General features: G+C 35.6%; 1 protein-coding gene across 4 annotated transcripts in view; it reads left to right on the top strand.

Moving 5' to 3' along the window:
• LRRC49 (leucine rich repeat containing 49) overlaps nucleotides 1–21,644 on the top strand; it is a 44,265-nt gene extending 22,621 nt beyond the window's left edge. For all 4 annotated transcript variants that reach the window (XM_079318478.1, XM_079318477.1, XM_079318476.1 and 1 more), the window contains 8 exons: nucleotides 2,708–2,855; nucleotides 9,016–9,099; nucleotides 10,100–10,251; nucleotides 12,236–12,473; nucleotides 13,717–13,902; nucleotides 17,660–17,769; nucleotides 18,436–18,589; nucleotides 20,571–21,644. In XM_079318478.1, coding sequence (XP_079174604.1) covers nucleotides 2,708–2,855; nucleotides 9,016–9,099; nucleotides 10,100–10,251; nucleotides 12,236–12,473; nucleotides 13,717–13,902; nucleotides 17,660–17,769; nucleotides 18,436–18,589; nucleotides 20,571–20,777 — 1,279 coding nt within the window. In that variant the 3' untranslated portion in view covers nucleotides 20,778–21,644. The remainder of the gene's footprint in view (nucleotides 1–2,707; nucleotides 2,856–9,015; nucleotides 9,100–10,099; nucleotides 10,252–12,235; nucleotides 12,474–13,716; nucleotides 13,903–17,659; nucleotides 17,770–18,435; nucleotides 18,590–20,570) is intronic.
• Nucleotides 21,645–21,966: the final 322 nt, after the last annotated feature.

The following is a 21,966-nucleotide window of genomic DNA, read 5'->3' as shown; positions in this document are numbered from 1 at the left end:
AAGAAAGTACCTTTTTACTCAGCAAGATGAAAATTTATAAATGCATTGTTAAATGCTTGAACAAAAGCAGGTGAAGAGGAATGAAAGGTTGATGGTAGTTACATCTGTTTTCATAGGTAGTTTAATAGTTAGAAACATGGAAAAACACAGGTTTTCTTCTTGGAGTATTTTTGAACAGTTCTCTCTTGGGTGTTCTTCCAGACTATAGTATGTTGCCTTCCTTCTCTATTCCAGAGCTTTTCCCCTTTTGCAACATGCTTTTAAAAATGGATGCAAATGCATAGTGAAGGAACGATTGTCTCCCAAAAAGGCAGATTAAAGCAGAAGATAAATATTCCTGTGTCCTGTGAATGTGCATCACTGGTCCAGGTTGAGCTCCAGAGTGCCTTGCTCTTAAGTAATTGCTGCATTCTGATGTGAGGCAGAAGTGGGTTTAGCAGAGGGGAGAAGTGGGTGCAGGACTTGGAGCCATGCACACAAGATGGAAAACTGATCTATTCTGAAAAGACCTACAGAAAACACTTTTTGATAGTTTAGCCTAAATTTGTGACTTATTTCTGTGTTTCTGAAATGACAATTTTAGCCAAGATAATTTATGTAAGAAGAAGAACAGGAATGAGAGGTGGTTGTCTCCTGCAGGAGAATGTCTTTTTGGAAAGAGAATCAGACTTGAGAGGATTGACTGAGGCAGACTGACACAGCTGCTGTGTATTTCCTGAGCAGGTTAAAGGCTCCTCTGTGGTGAGCAGAGGCTGCAGAAAGAGAGCCCTGAGACTTGGCCTCTGATTGCTGTCAAGTGATCACCATGGGGTCTGTCCCAGCACTCTGCATGCTGGGAAGCCAACAGGAGCTTGGTTGTAAACTGTGCAATCAGTTTGGGAATGTAGCACATTAAAGCTTTACTTAGTTTAGGGTTGGGGTACCAGTGTGACAAGTACAGTATATTAACTTTTCTACATGGGATTTCTAAAGCTCTGGGTTTTTTTTGTATGCTTATACAAAGATGTGAAAACAGTTTTTTGCACTACTGTTTATATCTGAAATTAAGCTGCTAATAGGGCAGCTAAAAGCAGGATAAAGCAAGCACATCTGTTTTTAGGTCCAGAATGAATGTTCTGGCATGCTGATGCAGTGAGAATTTCAAAGCACAGCAGTATGTGTAAGTGGAAGGTCTTGAAAACACACTAGCAAGCTTTCAACTTTTCTGTCATTTCCTGAAGAAATTGTTTTTATTAAAAATCTGTAAATCATATGTAATGAAAGAAGTAGTGTTTGATTAAATGTTTAGTGGTAAGTACTTGGAATAAATCTATTTAATGCTTTTAAATATACTTGCACTTAAAAATAATTTTGAAGACCAAAGATTTTCATATTTTTCAAGCAACATATGTTCTAGCTCAATGGAAATTCATACTCTGGGGTTTTCTGTTCTAACATGTTTGAGTTTGCCTTACTAACTTCTGTGTCATTTGGGAAGATGATATTTTCTCTTTAGGACACATTGAGTATGTATTTTAAGTAATGTGTCAGCCTGACCTTCCAAAAATGCACAAATAAGTGTTTTCTGGAATGAAACAGGATCATAAAAAGAAGCAGAAAATAGTAATCAAGCTTTAACTGCATGTACAAAATGCCAATTCTTCAGATATCCTAAGAACTTTCACTGTCTTTGTTGCAATCTACCCATAGTTCATTTTCTGTTGGTTTTTAGGTTGTTTTCATGCACTAAGCACAAAAGCAGTAATATCTCCCTCTTTAATGTCACTTTTCTGCTGTGCCCTTTGATTGTACAGTGCAGGAGCTACTTGTATAGAAACACTATTGCAACTTTAATCAATGACAGTCTTTGGAATGAACATCTGTGCTGTGTACAATTTCTCATCACTAAGTTCAGGCATACTTAAGGTTTGACTTGATTAAGGGTGACTTGACTTTTGGTGGCCAGAGGACATAAGGATGGGTGCAATGTCACACATACTTCACAAACACATTAGGGAGTTTTATTTATTTCCATAACTGTTCAGGTGTTTTTTTGTTTTTTTTTTTTTTTTTTTTTGTTAAAATCAAGTCAAATAGTTCTTTGTTGTTTAAAAATAATAAGTATCTGAGCTGCTTTTTTCACATTTAATTTTCAGTGAAAGGAACACTACAGAGGTTATACATCTCTAAATGCATTTTACACAGGTCAGTTATTTTTTGGCAGGTAACCAAATCTGGTGTGTAAGGAGCCAGCAGGTTAGAGTTTGTAGATAGAACTCAAAGTAATGGACTAATCTGTTTTGAAGATTATGATGCTTTTGTAGTTGTTTTACTTTCAATATTAGTGATGATGCAAACACCTAGGATCATTCTGTGATATTTGTGGTTGGCTTTCTTTCCTTGTACTGTCCAGGTTTTTCATGCTGCCTTTGATGGCAAGTACACCTATTATATTTCTGAATATGAATTTATATGTCTCATATTTTAGCAGGGGATTTGATTTAAATAGTCCCATAGTTCTCCTTATTCTACATCTCTTTTTTCCTACATGTGAAGGGACTAAAAAGTTTACCACCAGCAGCTGCTGATATTTCAGAATATTTGTATTTATGGTTGTAGTGTTCCAGTACAGTTAAATATTTATGTTCTGTCCTTAAGAAATGAAATCTTCCATCTCAAAATTATTCCTATTCCATGACATTAAAACTTTAAACTCTTTTGGTTACAGTTTTGAGGATATTCTGTGCCTTGCTGATTCCTCATCCTTGTCAGATATCACCCTTGATGGCAATCCAATAGCTCAGGAGACATGGTACAAACACACTGTTCTCCATCATATGATGCAGCTCCGACAGCTAGATATGAAGAGAATCACAGTAAGAAATTTCTGTTTTCATCAAATGTAATAGATACTTAAAATCAGAAGTAAAATGCAAGGGTTTCTGTGTATATGTATATATTAAAAATACAAACTTTTTTCTTAATTTAGTATGGAACTGAATGGTGAATAGACATTACAATATTTAAAACTTTAACCCTTTTTTTTAGTTCAGTGTAAAGTAAGAGTTTGCATTTTTGCTTCATTTAACATGTTTATTTTGAAGTGTTACAACTCTTCAGCAGCAAATGCTGTGTGTTCAGCTGCCATGTGACATGAGAGAGCCTGCAAAGGTTTTTAGTTAGATTTTTCCTAACAGTCTTTGCTGATTTGTTGTATAGCTGAGAAGGAACAGCACCTTTCTTCCAAAGGAGTGGTCTGTTTGCCCTAAAACTGCTGTAATTGGTACCTTTTATTTAAGAATTTAATTGGTTTCTTTAATCAGCCTCCCTAGGGAGATCTGGTGATCACACAGTTTGTGTGTCTGTCTGTATCTCTCACTTCCTAACCTACTCTGCCTGAATTTCTGTTTCTGCTGCTCAAGTTCAAGTAACCTTCATAAGGGAGAGAGGACTTGCACACAACTCAGTCTCCTACAGGCTTCTTGAAAATCCACTCCAGAGGATGAAGGACAATCTCCAGGGTCTTACCATAATGCTGCCTATTTTGTCTTCTAACATAGGAATAGTCTTGCTAATTCTTCTGTGTCTACTCAAAAGTGATGTGTAAGCATGATTTCTTACCAGAGGAATCTGTCCAGCAGCAAGAAACAGTGTTAGGTGGTAACTATTTGGACCAGGTGCTGATATATACACCTTTTTTTTAAATGCTCATTTGCTTTGTACAAAGGCTATACTACATTGTAAATTGTAGTTGATGCTTTTTCACAGAGCCAGGTAGGCTGAAACACATAACATGTATGTGGAAAAACTTAATTTTTAAAAAGAAGGTGCTTTGGAACGTGATAGTTTTGCTCCCATAATTGAAAATGCTAAATACTTGTTTGGTCACAATATTCTAAGCTTCAGGAGCTTTTATGTTTTATGACTTTATACTGATTTAATAATTGCTAATTACTTTGCTTTTAAAAACTTGTTGTTTTGATATTATTTCAGAAACTTGAGTTGCATAAAGAAAATATGTCTCCATCTCCCCACTTTTACCCTTATCAAGAGGGAATGGATCCTGGTAGAAGTATCAGTGTTGGGAAAAACTGTAGAAAGAGCTCAAATTTCTTTTTAGACTCTGTGAGATCTGTATGGGAGAAAATTTGCCAGAAATGCACAGGCATAGGAAGAACTTTATCTAGGTTTGCACCTTATTAAACATCAGAGAATCTACCACAAAGAAAAAAAGCCATAGAGAACCAGGCTTCACCAGTTGTGCTGCTCATAAACCTACTTGTAAAAAGAATGTGTTTTACACTCTTTATTTGCCTTCTGGTTTTTGAGCCTTTTAGCAGTTTTCTCCATGTAGAGGCTGCTACGTGTTGTCTCCAATAAAAACTGTTACCCAGATAATCATATAACTTTAGAAACTGGGATTTAAAGAAAAATAACAAGTGTCATGGGATTTGTGGTGAAATGAAAGAGCTGGCAGTCCCAAATCCAGCTACTCTGCCTAGCACTGCACCATGCTGGTGCCATCATTGTAAGGGTAGATCTAACCTGGTGGGGGAATGGACTTGCAGGGTTGAGTATATGATCTTCATTCTTGATTAGTGTAAAAAACTAAACTAAACTCTAATAACAATCATAGAATCTTTTCTTCATCAGCCTGAAGGACATTTAGGCCATTTTGAACTTGAGCATTGCTTTGTCTTGTAACAAACTGAGAGTTGGATGATTGTTGGGGGTTTTTTTATGACTAGAAATTCTTCAGTAACTTGTTCAGAAGATTTTCTTCTCAAGAACTGAGTTTTACCCAATCATTAGTTCTGATTTTAACTTTTCTTTTACTGAAGGATATTTCCAGAAGTTTGCATGAGACTTGGAAGCTTCATTCATGTTTGGTTTCAAGAAGATACATGCTCTTTGGTGCCAGGCTTTTTCCATAGGTTTCCCTGGAGAAAGGAGAAATTTAATGTCAACTGTCTCTGCTTTAGGGCACTATTCAGAAACACAGAGCTGCCATGAAAGCCAAAGACACTGTACTTGGAATAAAACAATTGTGCATTGTAATTGTTCTAATACCTTTGAAGTTGGGGTAGATTTGCCCTTAGGCAAGAGATTGCATTGCATTATGACAACTCTTAAACCCTGACCTGTGTGGAAGCTGATGTTTTCTTAGGCTACCTCATTTCTAAGCCATTTTTGAATGTAAGACTCAAGCTCTTGAACCACTGTAGCATAGACCCATTTGTGGTGAAATCAGTGGAGATTAAACACCAGTAACCTTCTTCACTTTTTCATTGTCCACACAAGATGATTTCCAGCTGAAAACCCAACCTCTTGGTGTTGTGTAACTAAAACATCAGCTCCATGGAAATCTTTTGCTTTCTTGACTTTTGGTAGCTCACTCTAAAGGCTTAAAGTCTGGGCTGGAGGTTGGATTACCATGGCTGGATGGACTCCTGTTGTGTTCCTGTCAGGAACTCACCTTTCCCTCACCTTAGCTGCAGGGTGATGGGGCTGGATGAATAAATCATGGAATGGGCTTGTGCAGAGCCTTACAGCCAGAGCAGGCTCCGTTTGTATTTGTGATTATTTACCTTGGTTAACTTAGCACAGTGGTTGTTTTTCTGGGCACTGAAGCTTTTTCACCCTGTTTTGTAGTTTGAACTTTTTCAAAAGCAGGCCTGCCCAGTGGTGCTTGCAGTTTGACTGGAGTCATTTCTTTTCTTCCTGTCTTTTGTAATAGTAATCAGGTATTGTCTGCAAATATGAAAAAAAATATTTTAAATTATTGAAATGTATACATATTCCTTATTAAGGAGTTATATAACGAGGAACATTTGCTATCCATCACTTCAGATAGACTTCCTCAAGAGAATTTGTTAAGTGTGTATGTATTCCTGTATGCGTATGTAAATATGATATATAAAGCAATTCTTTTAAATGTTGCCAGATTGAAAGACAAGCTGTGTCTTTTTAGAAGCAAAGCTTTGCATTTTTCATTGAGGTTTTATATGTTTAGAAACTTAAAGTAAGAGAGCTGTGTTTGGTTTTGATTATTTGCTTAGACATTTCATTGCTGTTCAGGGAGTAAGTTCTACTGCTTTATCCAGAATATAATTCATTACTGTATTCCATCACTACCATAAGGCGTTCTGAGGGTGATTTTTTTTTTTAGGGAGGGACCCCTATTTTGTTTGTTTTTTTTTTCTTCCACTGGGAAATACGATATTGCAGTATGACCTAAGAGGTGTCATTGGAAGGGAGGCTGTCCGAGGGCAGCGGGGCGGGGCGGCTCCGGGCAGCAGCGGCCGGCAGGGGGCGCCCTGCGCTCGGCAGAGCCCTCACGGAGCGCGGCGGGAACTGGGGCCAATCCTGCCCTAAAGAGAGGCGGTGACAGTAAAAATGAATCGTGGCAGGATTGTGTGGGTCTGTGTTTCCTGACTTGTTTGGTGCTCTGGAGGGTTTCTGTGAATTCTTGTTTCCTAAGCTTGCTTGCATGTGTTGTGTAAGATTAATCAAGAAATGTATATATAGATGAGATTTTCTCTATCACTCTGCCTTTCTGAGTACTGAGTAAAGCTAAGGATGGTTTTTTTTTTTTTTTTGGCTGAGCTAATTTCTTTTAGAAAAGGGTTCGTGTTTTGGTTTTTTTTTTTTTTTTTTTAATGTCTATATTTAGGATAAACTCTTGATCCAGAAAAGAAATTTTATTCAGTTAATACTCTTTGTGTATGAATGTATGCATTGGTTGATTTGATCTTGGTAGGGAAGGTACAGCTGACATTGGGGCAGTGGAGCCTCCTGCATGGATGGCTCTGTCATAAAATACACCTGGATTAAGGGAAAGCTTGGAGAAGGAACATGGAATAAGAAGAGATTTGTAGAAGCTGAGAGAAAACTGATTTAGGGAACTTTATGGATGATTGCCTTAAAGCTTGAGAAAAAACTACAGCAAGTTGCTTTTTAACAAATAAAATTAATGAAGGCTAGTTTTCTATTAATGCAGTTTTGTTGCCTAGTTCTCACCTCTCCCAATGTGAAACCCAACACCAGCTCAGTTCGTTTGAAACTGAGTCTCTGATGAATGGCCAGATGTTTTCTGCCAAATAGAATGGATAGTTTCTGCTTCCTCTTCCTTGGTGGTAAAACTAGCTTACATTTCTCTTCTTTCTACATAGCAATTTAATATAATCAAACTCCCAGGGAACGAAAAGAGTCTCTTAATTTAAGACTTCTAAACATACTTTGTTATTTGATATGTTCAATGTGTTGAAAAGTCATTAGAGAAGATGAAGATAAGAAATTCTAAAAAGCTTGTTTCTTTAGGAAAATACTAGTTTATGCTAGTTTAAAAGCATAGATACACAGTCAAATGAAGCTATTTAATTAAAAAATAAAAATTCCCTGAAACAAATTTAATGTCCTCTCTACAGAAAGATATCACTAATGTAGTTTGCTAGTGTTGACTTTTTTATTTTATGACTTGTGGTTTTTTGCACAAAACACTAAGAGAATAATGTAATACATAATTGGGGTAAACAACTACAATGAGAATAATGTTTGCAGTTCTTAAAATTCTGAGTCATATTTTGAGGAACAGTACATTTTTATTTTGCGTTATTAATGATGCATTCATATTTGTGGTATATTACCTGCATGGGGTTTATTTCATGATTTTCACAGCCTGCCCCAAACCCTTGGATTCATGTGTTGGATTTCATTGTGTGTTATTTTGTTGCAGTGGCATCTAGAAGGGCTTCTGTATCCATATGTGCTTTTATTTTGTTTATTTTGTTACTAGTGGTCTGCTTTAATGTGTGCTAGTGACCTACAGAAGTCCTTCTAACCTGGATTGTGCTGTAATTCCATGACAGTAGCCCCTTGGAAATACCCTGTTTAGGAATATCTTTAAAGCCCAGTAGCAGAGGGAACCTGCCAACAGAATTTCACCAGTGAGAGACAAGTTGCTTTGAGAAAAAATAAAGAAAGAAAAATTAGGGGCTTCCAGTTAGCAATCCAAGGAAATTCTTGCATACAATTGTGTTAGAGAAGCTTACTCTGTCCTAAGCCTCATGTCTTACTGTGCATTGAGGTGCTCCTTGTTTAATGTATGATATTAGGATAAAGTCATGGGGGAACAGTTTAAAAATCTGGTTTTTAACCCCTTCTCAGACTGATGCCAGAATCCATGGTGTGTCAGTGGGTTTCCAGGGGTCTGTACACAAATCAGAGAAAATCTGCTACATGCACTGAACTTCTAATGCTTTGGAAATTGTTTTCTTAAAAATGTAGTGGCCATGCTAAGTGTGAAGTTCCTGTTTTGTTTTATCTTCCAGTAAGCACTCACCCATGTGCTTAGGGCTTCTTACAATGCTCTAAACATACCATGTTTTATTTATGTAGAAGTTTTGACATGTCAGTATGTCTTACTGGTTGATGGTGCATTCTGTTCATTTTTGTTTGTTAATTTTGTGAACATATAACTTTTCCAGAAAATGAAAAGGTTTGGACATGAGCTTTCTATTTTGAGGAAATGAAAACACTTTTCCTATGTTCTGGGAAGACACTTCAATAGAAATGCCCAAATGGCATGTGAAGTAAATCAAAATAAGTTAAAGTATGCTTCCCAAATATTTGTGTTGGAAGGACTCTACACTTTTTGCTTCATAGTGAACATTTCTTTTGTTACTTTGAAAATATATGTTCTAAAAATATTGTGCTGTGAGAATGTTTAGACTTCTGTAAACAAGGGGCATCCATCCTAATATGGGTGTATTGCAGTATCAAATTGCTGTACCAGGAAAATGAAACAGCTTCACTTTCATTGTTTAGAAATCAATGACTTTCTTCTTGAGACTTCAAGATTAGGCAATAATACTGATGAGACATAATGGTCATGAAATAGCTAACTTTGAAAATGTTCTGTTCTTCTCAAGTGCTGTTGCTGATTGAGAAAAGCAATGCCATGGAAACAGTTTATAATGATGAAAATTAATCCTGGATTATGCTTCAAGCATTTGTTTTTTGTTTTTTTTAATCCAGGAAGAAGAAAGACGTATGGCATCTATTGCAGCAAGGAAAGAGGAGGAAAGGAAGCGTGAAAGTCATAGACAGACCTTGCTTAAGGTATAGTCTGTGGCTGTTCTAAGGTTACTGTAAACCAGTTGACAGCAATAATTTATATTCCTTTTTTTTTTTTTTTTTTTTTTTTTTGCTGCAGTTCAGTAGCAAACAATTGCTGTTTTCCTACATGCATTGCATTGAAAATGTTTATTTCAGCAGCGTCATCTCTTCTTCTTCCCTTGCTGATACTTGTCTGCCCAAACAGCAGAATTCCTTCATCTCTTTTTCCAGACTTCTCTTTTATTGCTTCCAACCCACTCTTCTGGGAAAGTTTGAGATGTACTTTGAAATGTATAGAGAATGTTATTCCTTTCCAGCACTGGTTGAACTTAATATTTACTGGAATAAGAGTAAGTTACAAGTGTGAAAATTCTGCTAGCAGTAAAATTTGCTTTTTGTAAAAGGAATTCATGGAAGTTTTTGAAGTTCTGTAGGAATCCAGCAGCCCACATCTGAGGGCTAACAAAGCACTAGAGCTGTACACTAATTGAGGTTGAGACCCTCACCTTCCAGAACAAACAAAATTTTCTAAAGATTGTTCTGATAAAAAACACTGATTCCAACTTTCCCCCCTTTTTTGTGACATGGAGCTCAGTCATTGTGGAAGTCTGTAAGTGTTGAGCAGCTTGTGCTCTCTAACCAAAGAGCATCAAAACTCCCTGGGCAAACGGAACATGAACTGGAGTTTTGAGCTCTTTAAAATGGAGAAACTTGCAGAACTAGCAGTTTCCATGTCCTAAGTAGCTTAATGTCATGCTTTCATAAGTTGTGGATTTATGGTGTTACTTTTCTTGTTTCTCTATTACAAATTTTATGAAATTATTTGCTGGGCCTTATCTAAAATAGAGCTAGAATGCATTGATTTTGATGCATAGCCACCAACCACTAGTGCAGTTTTTTCAATTTGAAACATTTAGAATGTTTTGCTTAGGCAGCATATTTCAGAACAAACATGTTGATCCTGTCCTGTCATGCCTTATGATGACTGTGTACCTTGTTTCAGGAAAAGAAGAGGTTAACAATTGGTAACATTGCTCGGCAATGGGAGATCCAGCAGAACCGAATTGCTCTTGAGGCTTCTTTAAACAAAGATAAAGAAAATGAGCCCTGCCAGATCAATGGCAGTGCTGCATATGTATTTCCTGAAGAAAGCAGGTATTTTATTGGGTGATACTTTTAGCTGTTCATGTCTTAAGTTTCTGGTTACTACTTCTCACCTCTGAGATCTTGCTGTATTTCATTATCAAAAGTACTATATATGCAAATCAACCCTGAAAAGATGGTTCACTTTGCTTTTGACCATTAGTAATAAGTAACGTGTTTGAAAAGAAATAGAACAGCAGCTCATTGCCTAAAGAAGTGCAAACTAAAATATTATGTGATTTTGCTAAGTAAAGGACAACTTCATGTTTACAAGAAATGTTCAATGTGAATTCCTGAGCCTTCTTGAGGCTGTTCATTTCCTTAACAGCTTAGATTGCTGCCTTTAGTTTAAATGAACGAAATGATGTACGAGCACTATGAAGTTTTGTAATCTCTTTGTGTATCAAGAGGTTTCAGAGTTGTATTCTGGCTCTTAGTTTGAACTGCAGCATCCTTTATTGGACTGCTTTCACACCCATGCTATTTTAATGGTAGCATTTACTAGAATTAGTTTTGTTCTCAAGATACTTTTACTAGTCTTGGTCTAAAGTGCTTTTTTTTTTCTTTTTCTTTTTTTTTTTGCTTTTTTTTTTTTTCTTTTACCTGCATCTTAGGTGGCCATGTGGCCAGAACCCACTTCAGAACTTAATGAATAGTGTATGCTTTGGATTGGCTAAAACCAGTGTAGCACTTCAACCTTGGTTAGCTCAGACAAATGCCTGAAAAAATAGTCTGCACAAATTCAATAGCAAGTACAGCTTTCTGCTGTCCCTGGTCAATGCTGGAAATGTCAGGGATGCTTAGGAAGTCTTTGTCTTTCACAAGTATAATGCATCTGAGTTTCAGTCTTTTATGACTAAAGCAGGTTCTTATCTTCAGTCAAGTGCTACATCTTTTGAACATTTTTTCTGTAGCATTTTTAAATTGCCATCATCTTTTCTATTCTTGTGCTTCCAAAACTTTCCCCTGAATGCATTCACCCACAGCTTTCTTGCTTGCCTTGTTTCTTTGCCATTTAATTCAGTGTTGGTAATCCCTCCCCCATGACCAAGACAATGTAAGTCTGGTAGTTTGACTGTTCTGTTAATGAGCAAATTCTAATTGCTTGAGCATTTATGCTATTTTGATGTATTTTATCATAGTGTACAATTTCAAGGTGAACTACTAAGCAATAGAACTGCAAGTGAAATTCAGCATAGATAAGTAATTAGAGCTTCACATATGAAGCAGTGGGCTCTCAACATTTTCAGTTGAGTGAAGTTTTAGAGTTCTGATTATTGTTAAAGAGAGCATCAGTCAAATGATTGCTACTAGTCAAAATACATTAAAACAACTAAGAAGGTGGTAATGAATAAAATAATGACCATCATTACATAACTTTCTAAACCTGTAATTTGTGCTTATCTTGGGTTCTCTGTAGACTTTAGGTCCAGCCAGCTGAGTGTATCATGTTGGAAGTAGGGAAAAAAGGAGTCAGGAATTTATTTCTTAATTTTAAAATTGCTCTCGTGAATTGGAAAGGTCACATTATTTCTAAGAAATGCTTGAGTTATTGTTTATGTACACTTTTACATTTCATATGGCAAACAGAATGTGAATTGGACATTCCTTAAATAAATGCATTGTTTGAAGTTGTGTTTAGATATGTAAAGCAGCATGAAACATGCTAGATTTGCATTCTGAGCTAAAATTTTAAAGTTGATTTTTAAATATTAATAGACTGTTTATTTAATTCAACCCCACTACCAACTTAAATACACCCAGAGCCTTTCTACTGAAGAACTAGAACAAATACAGTGTTACTTGATGGAAGAAGGGTTTTCCAGCCTTTAGTGTATTTGAACCAGATGGGGTACTGAAAATGAATAAATGCTGAGAAATGCCGTTGTATTTGACAGCTGAATTTTGATATAAGAAAGGACTGTTATTCAGTAGGGTGATGATATAATTTCAACATCATCTCATTTATATCACTGTATTTTTATTTCCTCTACAGATCTCTTGATACAATCCTGAGCAGTGCAGTACAAGGCTTGTCTGTTCTAGAGTCTCATTTAGTGGAAGTAGAAGGAGACACTCTTGGCTTGTATGGTGCTGGGGCACTGGAGTGCCTGGATCGAAACTGGAGTGTTCAAACAGCTGGCATTATTGCCACAGTCTCCTTTATGTTCATAGAATTTGATGAAATTGTTCAAGTGTTAGCAAAACTGAAGACAAAATTTCCTAATTGTGTGGTAAGCATGCCTCATGTTTCAGCTCTGAACAGCTATGGAATATAGATTGTCTAATAGAACCTTACTTTGGCATAGCCCCACCCCCCCAAGTGCTTTCATGTAAATAGATGCAGTTAAAAATTGCATATTTCCTTAGGTTATAATGCTAACCTTGATACTTAAAAAACAATAATTTAAATTTGGATTTCCTTTCAGACTGGTTTTTATTTCTTTTAATTCCTTTGACCTACCTAATTATTTTTAAGTTGCAAAACTTGTGTGTAAATACAGTATTGTTGTTCTGTACTGCTGTTATGGATCCATGGTATCATGAAGACTTTGTGTGAGTTCAAAGAACAAATTACTGACAGGATAAAAAGGTGAAGATTAGAAGGAATAGCTAACTAAATCAGCACAGTTCATAAAATTCCTCAGTTATTGATGAAAAATAAAGCAACATGAATGAGAAGTCTCTTCAGTATGTCTCTCTTTTGCTTTTCTTTGTTATTGAAATCAGTCATTTTGATGCAAATGTTAAAATAGAGATAACAAACATAAGCAACTTGTAGCTCAGATTGTCTGGCTCTGGACTCCCTGCTGCTTCTCAGGATTTTGAGTATAACAAAACTCAGTGGTTTAATTGAGACTGATAAATTTTTGGGGAGCTTAAGACAAATTTATCTGTTTTAATGAAACAATTGTTTCACTGTGGTTGGGGGGAAATTTGTGGGTGATAGCAGAATCACAACTAAATTTTTATCTTCACCATAAATTTTTCTCCTCCTTCTTCTTCCCACAATAATGCTACTGTGTAGCATACACCATGCTCATAGGAACATCTGTGTAGGGCAGGCTATGAATTAGGCTGGCACCCTGTGCCCAAAAAGAGCAGAATATTTTAAAAGCACTTATTGTACTTACCTTTATGTGTAGATAATGCAGGTGCTTTACTTGCAGAATTAAAATAGACATTTTTTAAGCTGTGTCATTGCTTTATGTAACACTGAAAATATTCCTGCTTTAAGTAAAGAATTTGCAAATTGCTTGGGGCTTGCAGTGTTGTTGTTTTTCAGTATATGTAATACAGCACTTGGTTAATACATCAATGTGTTTTGCTACACAGACCTCAAATGAAATGAGCTCAGTTGCTCCATCAAACACATGACTGTTTCAGTTTGAAAATGGAATGGCACAGAATAGGAATCACTGTGTTCACTCTTTATTGTTTTCCTTATTTAATTTATTGGGGTTTGACTTTTTTTAGCACCTGAAGTTTAAGGAGACAAATCTTGTGGCACTGCAGCAGTTCAATGCATTGGCTGAGATGCATCGCCTGGAACAGTTGACAGTTGATCCTCAGGGAAATCCAGTTGTCAGCTTCACTTTGTGGAAATACTATGTTCTGTTCAGACTGAACCATTTTAATTTACAGAAGATAAATGGAGTGAAGGTAGGATGGTGTTGCTCTTATAATTGGTCTTACAGGATAAATTAGTTTTGTTTTCAAAAGAGATGCAATTCCTAATGAAATAAGCACAACCCTATCAGTGTCTTCTCAGTATTAAGTGGGAATAGTAGACTTCACCATGTAATTTCTTATGAAATTAATATTCAAATTTTAATTATTTACGTGAAATTATTCTTAAAGAACTGCACAATTTTACTTGATTTTGAGAAGCACTTTTTTATTGTTTTTGAAAAAATCACAGCACCAGCATTGAATTCTTACACAAAAGTGTGTTTGACAGACTCCTTAGTTGTTTACTGTATGTGATTATTCACAATTGCCAATGTTACAAAATGCTGTAGAACCCTGTTTTCTGCTTTAAGCTTGTCACAGGAAAAGTCTGCAAATAGTTTGTTTTGTTTCTACTTGCTATGTACAAGATCTTTAGGTGTTTTGTTTTGTTTTTTATTGGATGTGCATTTTATGTTTAAATAAAGTTAGGACACTAATATTGCTGTTCTTTGTACTTTTTGATGTATTCCCCTTTACATCAATAGAAAGTAAATTTATTCAAGCATATAAAACAGCTATTTTATACTTGGGCTTTGATCATAAAGGGGGTGAAAATGGTTACAATGCAACGCAATGTTTGAATGCACATTCAATTTTAAATGCTAAATAAGTTTAAGAGATGTTATGGAAGTTAATTAGAGCAAAAATAATACACAGCTTTAGCATTTAGATCTGGTATTTTAATTTGGTCATCATCATATGTTTTGGATTAGATATACTTGTTATCTGATCCAGCCAATGCTGGATGTTGCAGTTTACTTGGTTTTAGTTGTATAAAACATGTATTAGTTGCTCAGAAGAGTGAGAGTGGGCAAAGAGCTTAAATGAATTAACTAACAAGGAAAGGATGGATGGAAATAGCAACACAGCACAGTATCTTGGAAAGGAAAGAAATATAGTGATAATCAGTAATCCCATGAAAAATATAGAATAACTTCAAATTTAGTACATTGCTGAAAAAATGCTCTTTGAATTTGATTTTTAAAATATAGTTTCTTTTTTACTGCATCATATTTTCAAAATTGACATTAATGATTAAAATGAAAAGCAAACGAAGATAAATCTTGCATGTTTGGTCTTCAGAGGAAGAAAGTAACACAACTGTTTAAATTGACTTTTTTTGTTACAATCTCAAGATCAGCAAATTTAGTCTCTAAGGGAAAACTTTGTTTTTAATAGTTTTTGGGGATTAATTTAAATGGAGCACATGTAGCTCAGCATGATTTTATGTAGGACATACATAAGATCTTCAATATGTATGGCAAGAACATTTTTATCCTCAACAAACTTTTTCAGTCAGACCACACTACATGAAGATTTGCATACAGAATTTTTCTTTTAGTGTCATTAATAATTTGAGAAGTGTCTTTGCTAAGGAGAAGAAAGAGATGAGCTCTGGTTGCTGTTTTTCATTACCCTACAGCAGAAGTCATGATATCCAGTTTTGCAGATGTGTATTACCTATTGGATTAACATGAGTAGTAGAGAATTCTGTTTCAATGGAAAGAACACAACCCCTGAAGTGATTCTCAGACCTTAGATCAGCCCTAAATAACAGCTTCAGATAGCAGAAAGGGAAATGTGCATATTCTGCTATTCTGATTACCATTTGTGTGCAATGTCTGTGGACACTATTGTCTTGTCAGCTCTTAAGTATGCTGAGTTGCAAAGTAAAAGCAATATGTACTAACTGAATGAGCTAACTATAATACATCACTCTAGCACTTTTAAACTGTAAAAAACCTCATTAAGAAACCTTTTATTTTCTTCCCCACTTTCCCCTGCCATTCCGGTTAGAAGCTGAGTGTTGGTCTCTCCCTAACAATGATTCTGTGTCCTTGTCCAGTTGTTACATTTAAAGTGAAGAAGCAAATTGTGTTTATTGAGATACCACTTGAAGTTTTCCTGGTGATAATAATCTCAGATTAATTCTAAATTGTCAAGGTTTGAAGTTACCAAGCCCTGCAGACTGCTGTCCACCCAGTGGTACAGAATAGACTGTGACAGATGCAGCCCTTTCCCTGAGCAGGGCCTGCTGGCACAGTTGGTGCCTGTTCTGTGCCCTTGGCAAGGAGCAGCCATAAAGCCTTACATTTATGTGATACTACCGTTATAATCCTTTTGTGATTAATGGAGCAAAGAATGCACTGCACTAAGATAGAGAACATGGCCTTATGTGAGCTGGAGACTGTATTCAGCCTTGCTGTCTCTGTTGACCTGGTCCTTATGCTTCTCTTAACATAAATAAATACATTAAAACCACTTATTTCTTCAGCAGACATTTCTGCCTGTGCTGGGCTTTGTTTCCCTAGCTGCCTTCTGTGCTCTTTGTTTTAAACCTTGCTTCTGTTGCCCACTGTTCAGCAAGGTCATGTACTCCTCAGCTACTAAGTAAGACTTAGTTAATTTTAAGTGAAAATTAGCAATTCCACTGTAAAAATGGAATTGACTTTACGTTTCTAATTTCCTGATCTGTGTTTTCACTGTATTTACCACTGCATTATGCTGTTGCACTATACTTTAGGCAAGTGTAGACTGTATAGTCTTTAAATATTACACAAGAATACAATAAAAATCTGTTAATGTGAATCAAAATTCCATTTTACTCACACATTTCAGTAGCACAGAACACAAAGTTTTTCTGGAAGTGCTTAGTAAATATTGTGAGTATTGAAGTGTATTTAATAATGGGTTGCTTTCCCAAAATATGTTGTAGTATGAATGGAAATTAAATTTTGTCCAGAAGTTAAGAAGTCAATGTATAAGTTTCATTGTCCAGTGTTACCAGATCGGATTCAGTGATCATAAAGATTGCTTCTGCATTCAGTAAAAAGCCAGGAGTTCAGAAACTGTGCCAACAAACTTTTGGCAGTTGAAGGCAGTTCATAGTCTGGCCATCAGGGTAGGAGAAACACAGGCCGTGGTCTCCAGAGATTACAAGCCAAGACACACCAAAAATAATAACCACTACCACAAAAGAATGAATCTCTTATGCTTCCTTTACACTTTTCAATTTTGTATGAAATGAATCCTGAAAATTTTTCAACCATTAAAAGTTAGTTTGAAGCAACAGCTGGAACTTAATATTGAAACAACAGTATGGTAGACATTTAGAGAAATAGAATGAGTGAACACTTACTTTCAGGACCTGAAAAATGCAGAGAAAATTTTTTCCCTCTAAACCCTCTCTTCTATAAAACCTTTTCCATGATCTGCCAAAATAAGAGAGTCTGTAAGTTATCTTTTCACATGTGCATGCCCAGAATCTTTCTGTTTCTCCAGCATAACTTAATCAGAAATTTTCCAGTAGACCTTTTGTAAGTGCATGCCGTATGGAGCAGAATTTATATGTCTGGCCTTCAGAAAATGAATGTAAGAAACCTTTATAAAATTCCTCATTTCACAAAGGCTATCATAAGGTGCAGTACAGCATGTATATACATTAAAATATCCAGAAGGACAGGAAATAAAACAAGCACCAGTACTTAATTTGGTTTATTTTAAAATGTATTTAAAGTGCCAGTGAAAGCAAGTTTATGTTTTGAAGATGTTCCTGCAACAGATCTGTGTACAGTGTTCTGTATAACAAATTTCAGTTAATTCTCAATATGCATATGTAATGAAATATGAATATGCTAATTTTGACATGTAATTTTTTCTTTTTTCTTCTCTTCTTACTCTCTCACAGGTTACTGAAGATGATATTGTAAAGGCAGAAAGGCTCTTTGGCATTCTGGCATACGTGGCATCTTCGGAGCTGCCGCACTATCGCATGCTTTCATTATTTGGAGAATCCAGGTGAAATACAGGGAACAGAACTGGAGTTTGTCCCAAACATGTTCTTTGACTCTTTTGTATGCTGTTATGATAAATTTTTTTTGGATTAAAATTCCACAAATATCATATTCTAGAAGATAGGTTCTCTGCATAATGCACAGGTGTTAACATCTCCTGGTCCATGTAGCCAGAGTTTTTCTCAGAACTTGTGTGAAATATGCTGAGGAGATGAAAAGGAACATGCACACAAATGAGCTGTATGTTTAATTCTTCATTTGTACTAGGATTGCTGAAGACTTGTGGACCTTTATGATGAGAACTGGCTATTTTTTAGTGGGTATTTTACAGTGGGTAATTAACAGTTAACTGATTTAAGAGTTGTACTGTAAAAAAGGGTGCCAAACTTCTCTGTTTTTAGTCTTCTATAGACAAATTCTTACTATAAGTTAAAGCTGCAAGACTTCCTATTTAGGAGATGCTGTGTGGTAGATATCGAAGTCAATTGTTTAGAGGCAAATTAATGAAGGGACATCTAGAGTCATATGTATTTTGAATAACTTGAGGATGCAATATACTTCAAAGCTCAAAAGTGTATGTTCAAAAGGAGAACTCCCACCCCCCACAATAGCTAGAAACATCTGCACTTAAAAGTTTTTGGTAATTAGGACTGTAAATCTAATTTCACAGGAGGAAGCAATTCCATTTTCTGCTGGAGGGAAAGGGAAAGAAATCTGGAGTAGGGAGTGAGGAAAGCAGTGATAACAGAAGAAGTGGAGGGGAAAGCACAGCTCGAGCAACGTTGAATTACATGACAAAGGATTTTCATATGGAAAAGCTTGAGGTAAAATATATCATTACAAAGTATTTACATTTTCTGTTACATAACCTTAGGCTACTACTCACTGAATTTATCAGTACATCAAGTTTCAGTTGTGCTATTGAGAATGGTGGTTTTTAAGATCACTGCTTAACATATTTACATATCTGATCAAACATTTTATCTAACTGATCTTTTTCTCAGAATACTGGAAAATGCTCTGTTTCTGTCTTTGGTGAAGTGATTCCTGAACAGTGCTACAGTCTCAGAAATGCATTTTCACCTACAAGCAATAGAGTGAGCACAATTTCTTAGGAAGAAAAATGCATATTTTTCACATTAGATTTCCCCTAAATGAATTGGTGAAGAGCACCTTCAGATGACACGTGAGATAGTGCAGGCTGCTTCCTAACTTTTAAATGAACTACAGGAAAAATATATAGGCAATGTATTAGGCTTAATTATTAATAAAACTGCAAGCTGGCTTGTTTCAGACAAGGGCATCAGTCACGCTTGTTTTAGTTTGTGTTTCTGATCTGCTAACTCTTTTGCTTTTGCAGAGGGAAATTGTTCCCAGGGAGAATATGATTTTTTTCAGCCACAGTCTCCTTTCTGAGTAATCATAATGAGTTCACTGTAGGCACTCCGCTTTACACGTTTGTCCCATTGTTTGCTTTTTGATTAAGTGGAAATATATAAATCCTCTAGTGCAAGAAATTAAATCAAGCTCAGTAATCACTGAATTCTGTTATTCCATTGTGGTTTGTTATCTCAGATCCACAGCATAAAAAGGAGACAGTGACTGCATGCGTGGAGAGATTAAATTAAGAAAACATTTAGTCTCAAAAGCTGTGATAGTAGCTCTTAAATCTTTGAATTGTATGGAATAAGTTCTATGGTAAAGTGAAGTATTCCTAATGTCCTTTACCATGGAACCACCTTATTATAATTAAAAATAAGCTTAGTATTTGTACAGTCCATGAAATAAACGTGTTGTTTTCTCTTCCCAGTACAGCAATTCCCACCTTGTCCTTTGCTGTCGCATTGTGCATGTGGCAGCAGGTACTGCAGGGTGTCACAAGAGTAGATCCTGGCAAAAAGGCACCATTCCAGTTTCCCAGCAGCAGTAAACTAACAGAAATATGACTGAAGATACTAAAGATTACAGTCTTGGGTCTTTGATTAATAATTCGAGGTTTTGAAACTGCTGGAAAGCATTTTCTCACCTTCATTAGTCATTAAAAACTTTGTTTTGGTGGCCTGAAGCATGATCCAACATTTTTAACAATGCCACCATCTAAACTAGTTAGGTATTCAGCTCCAATGTAACTTACTGCTCAAAGCTTAAGGCAATTTATAGAAGCTTTGCAGAAGCAGGGATTAATATAGTTTGAGTTACTAAAATGCAGAGCTAGTAGTTGCACAAAGCACAGTATATTTTTATTATTTTTAAAGGTTCAGCTTACTTCAGTATCTAATGCAACACGTATTAGGAACCTGCACTTGCCAGAGTGCCTGTGGAGAAGGATGAGTACTGGCATGTTTTTCTATGACAATGTTCTTGTTAGGGCAGGTAGAGAAACACATACTTTTCAATTGTTGTACTCTAAGGATGAAATTCTGGGAAGGGAGAGAAAGAAAAATAGTTTAGTGTTTAATAATTTCTGTAAGTTTTCACTGCTATGCCAAAAAGCAACTCAAATTGTAATGCTGTTAACAGATATTTATATAATTACTTGAAAGTTAATTGCAGATAAAATATTGGCTTAATATAGTATGAATATTGTGAATACATTAAGGTTCTGTGGACACACTCATAGAAGCTGGATGTAGACTCTGGGCCATGCAACTTAAAACCAAGGGGAGGAAGCACACAATAACATCTTCCTGCTTATTGCTATGTTCTTTAATTCATTCCATTTTTGAGAGGGTTTTTTTTTATTTGCGCTTGTTTAACCTTATTTTCCTTTTTCTTATACATTGTGTAATTTTTTCTCTCATGCAGGAAATCAAAGAAAGAAAAACATTTTGCCAGACCTACGTTGAGAGCTTAGGGAAAGAAGCAGCTGACATCAATATGAAAAATGAGTCGTTGCAGAAGCTGTGGCCTCAGATGTTCATCGAACTCGTCCGAGATGCGGTGATGGAAATCCGCAATAAAAACTCCTACATGAAGCTCTGCCTCCAGAGGATCACTGAGCAGAAACAGTAGAGTCAAGGCCTGTTGTCTTGCAGGCTTTTGGTTCACTACTCCCTCATGTTTTACAAACATAGACCAATAGAATATTAAATTATTATCATAGGACATACTTCACTTCCTCCCCCAAAGGGATGCCTTTAAATCTTAATTAATTCTTGATAGTTTTGAAATAAATGTTTACTTTCATATTGCTTTACCAGTGCTTCCTTGGCTAACTAAAGTGGTAGCATTAAAATGATTGTTTTGCACATTCTTGTTTATTTTTTTTCTGCTACCCTTAATTCTGTAGTGCTACATCATTGATTTTTAAAGAACAAATTTACAAAACTTGTCTTATTTTTATTGAACACTTTTCAGTTGTCATTTTTTTGTCTGCTGCTGTTTAAAAAACACAAGAATAGTAGCTAATTATTTTATGGCCAGAAGCTAATAAATTATTTTTACACCCTGAACTCAATGAAGACTTATTATTTTTGTTTAATTTGTGAGGTTATAGAATACTTTTTCACATGAGAATATTCAAAATACTGACATTTAATCAGTCCAATTCTCAACTGAACAAATTGCCCTAATTTAATTTTAAATATTTTTCATTAATTTCATTGATAAAGTTATGTGAATTGTTATAGGTAAAATATGATTCCAAGATATACTCACTTGAGCTTTATTTTTATTTTGTTAAAATGTGTTAATATAATTTGTTTCTTGATTATTAACTTATGAACTTCTGAGATTTTCCAAGATCAAATGAGCTAAAATGCATGCATTACATTTGGTAGGGAACTGATAACTACTATTCAGTTGTAATTAATTTCTGTGACTGTGTGAAAATTTCATATTATCAATAAAAATAAATTCTTCACTTTTACCTTTCACAGATACTGTAAAGAAGTACTGTGTGCAAAGAAAAGCTTCTCCTTAATGCTGCATGAAGAGATGAGACACATCTTGCCCCAAAATCAACTGAATGGGTAGAAAAAAAACCCATTCCATAGTACAGTAACTACCATTAGAAACAGCTTGCCAGCTTCTGTCCAGAAATTGAATTTAGGAAGCGTTAGCAAGTCCAGCTGATTGCCATGGATAGCATTCAGATGCAGGTAGAGAGCTGTGCCATTTAAAATTCAGTTTTTAGTTCTATTGTATCTTAAGCAGTCCAAAACCTTTGTGCATTTTTTTTACTTAATTAAAATTGTTCTTA

Source organism: Erithacus rubecula (genome assembly GCF_903797595.1).
Source record: "Erithacus rubecula genome assembly, chromosome: 14".
Taxonomy (NCBI): domain Eukaryota; kingdom Metazoa; phylum Chordata; class Aves; order Passeriformes; family Muscicapidae; genus Erithacus; species Erithacus rubecula.
This window is presented reverse-complemented; position numbering and strand designations above follow the sequence as displayed.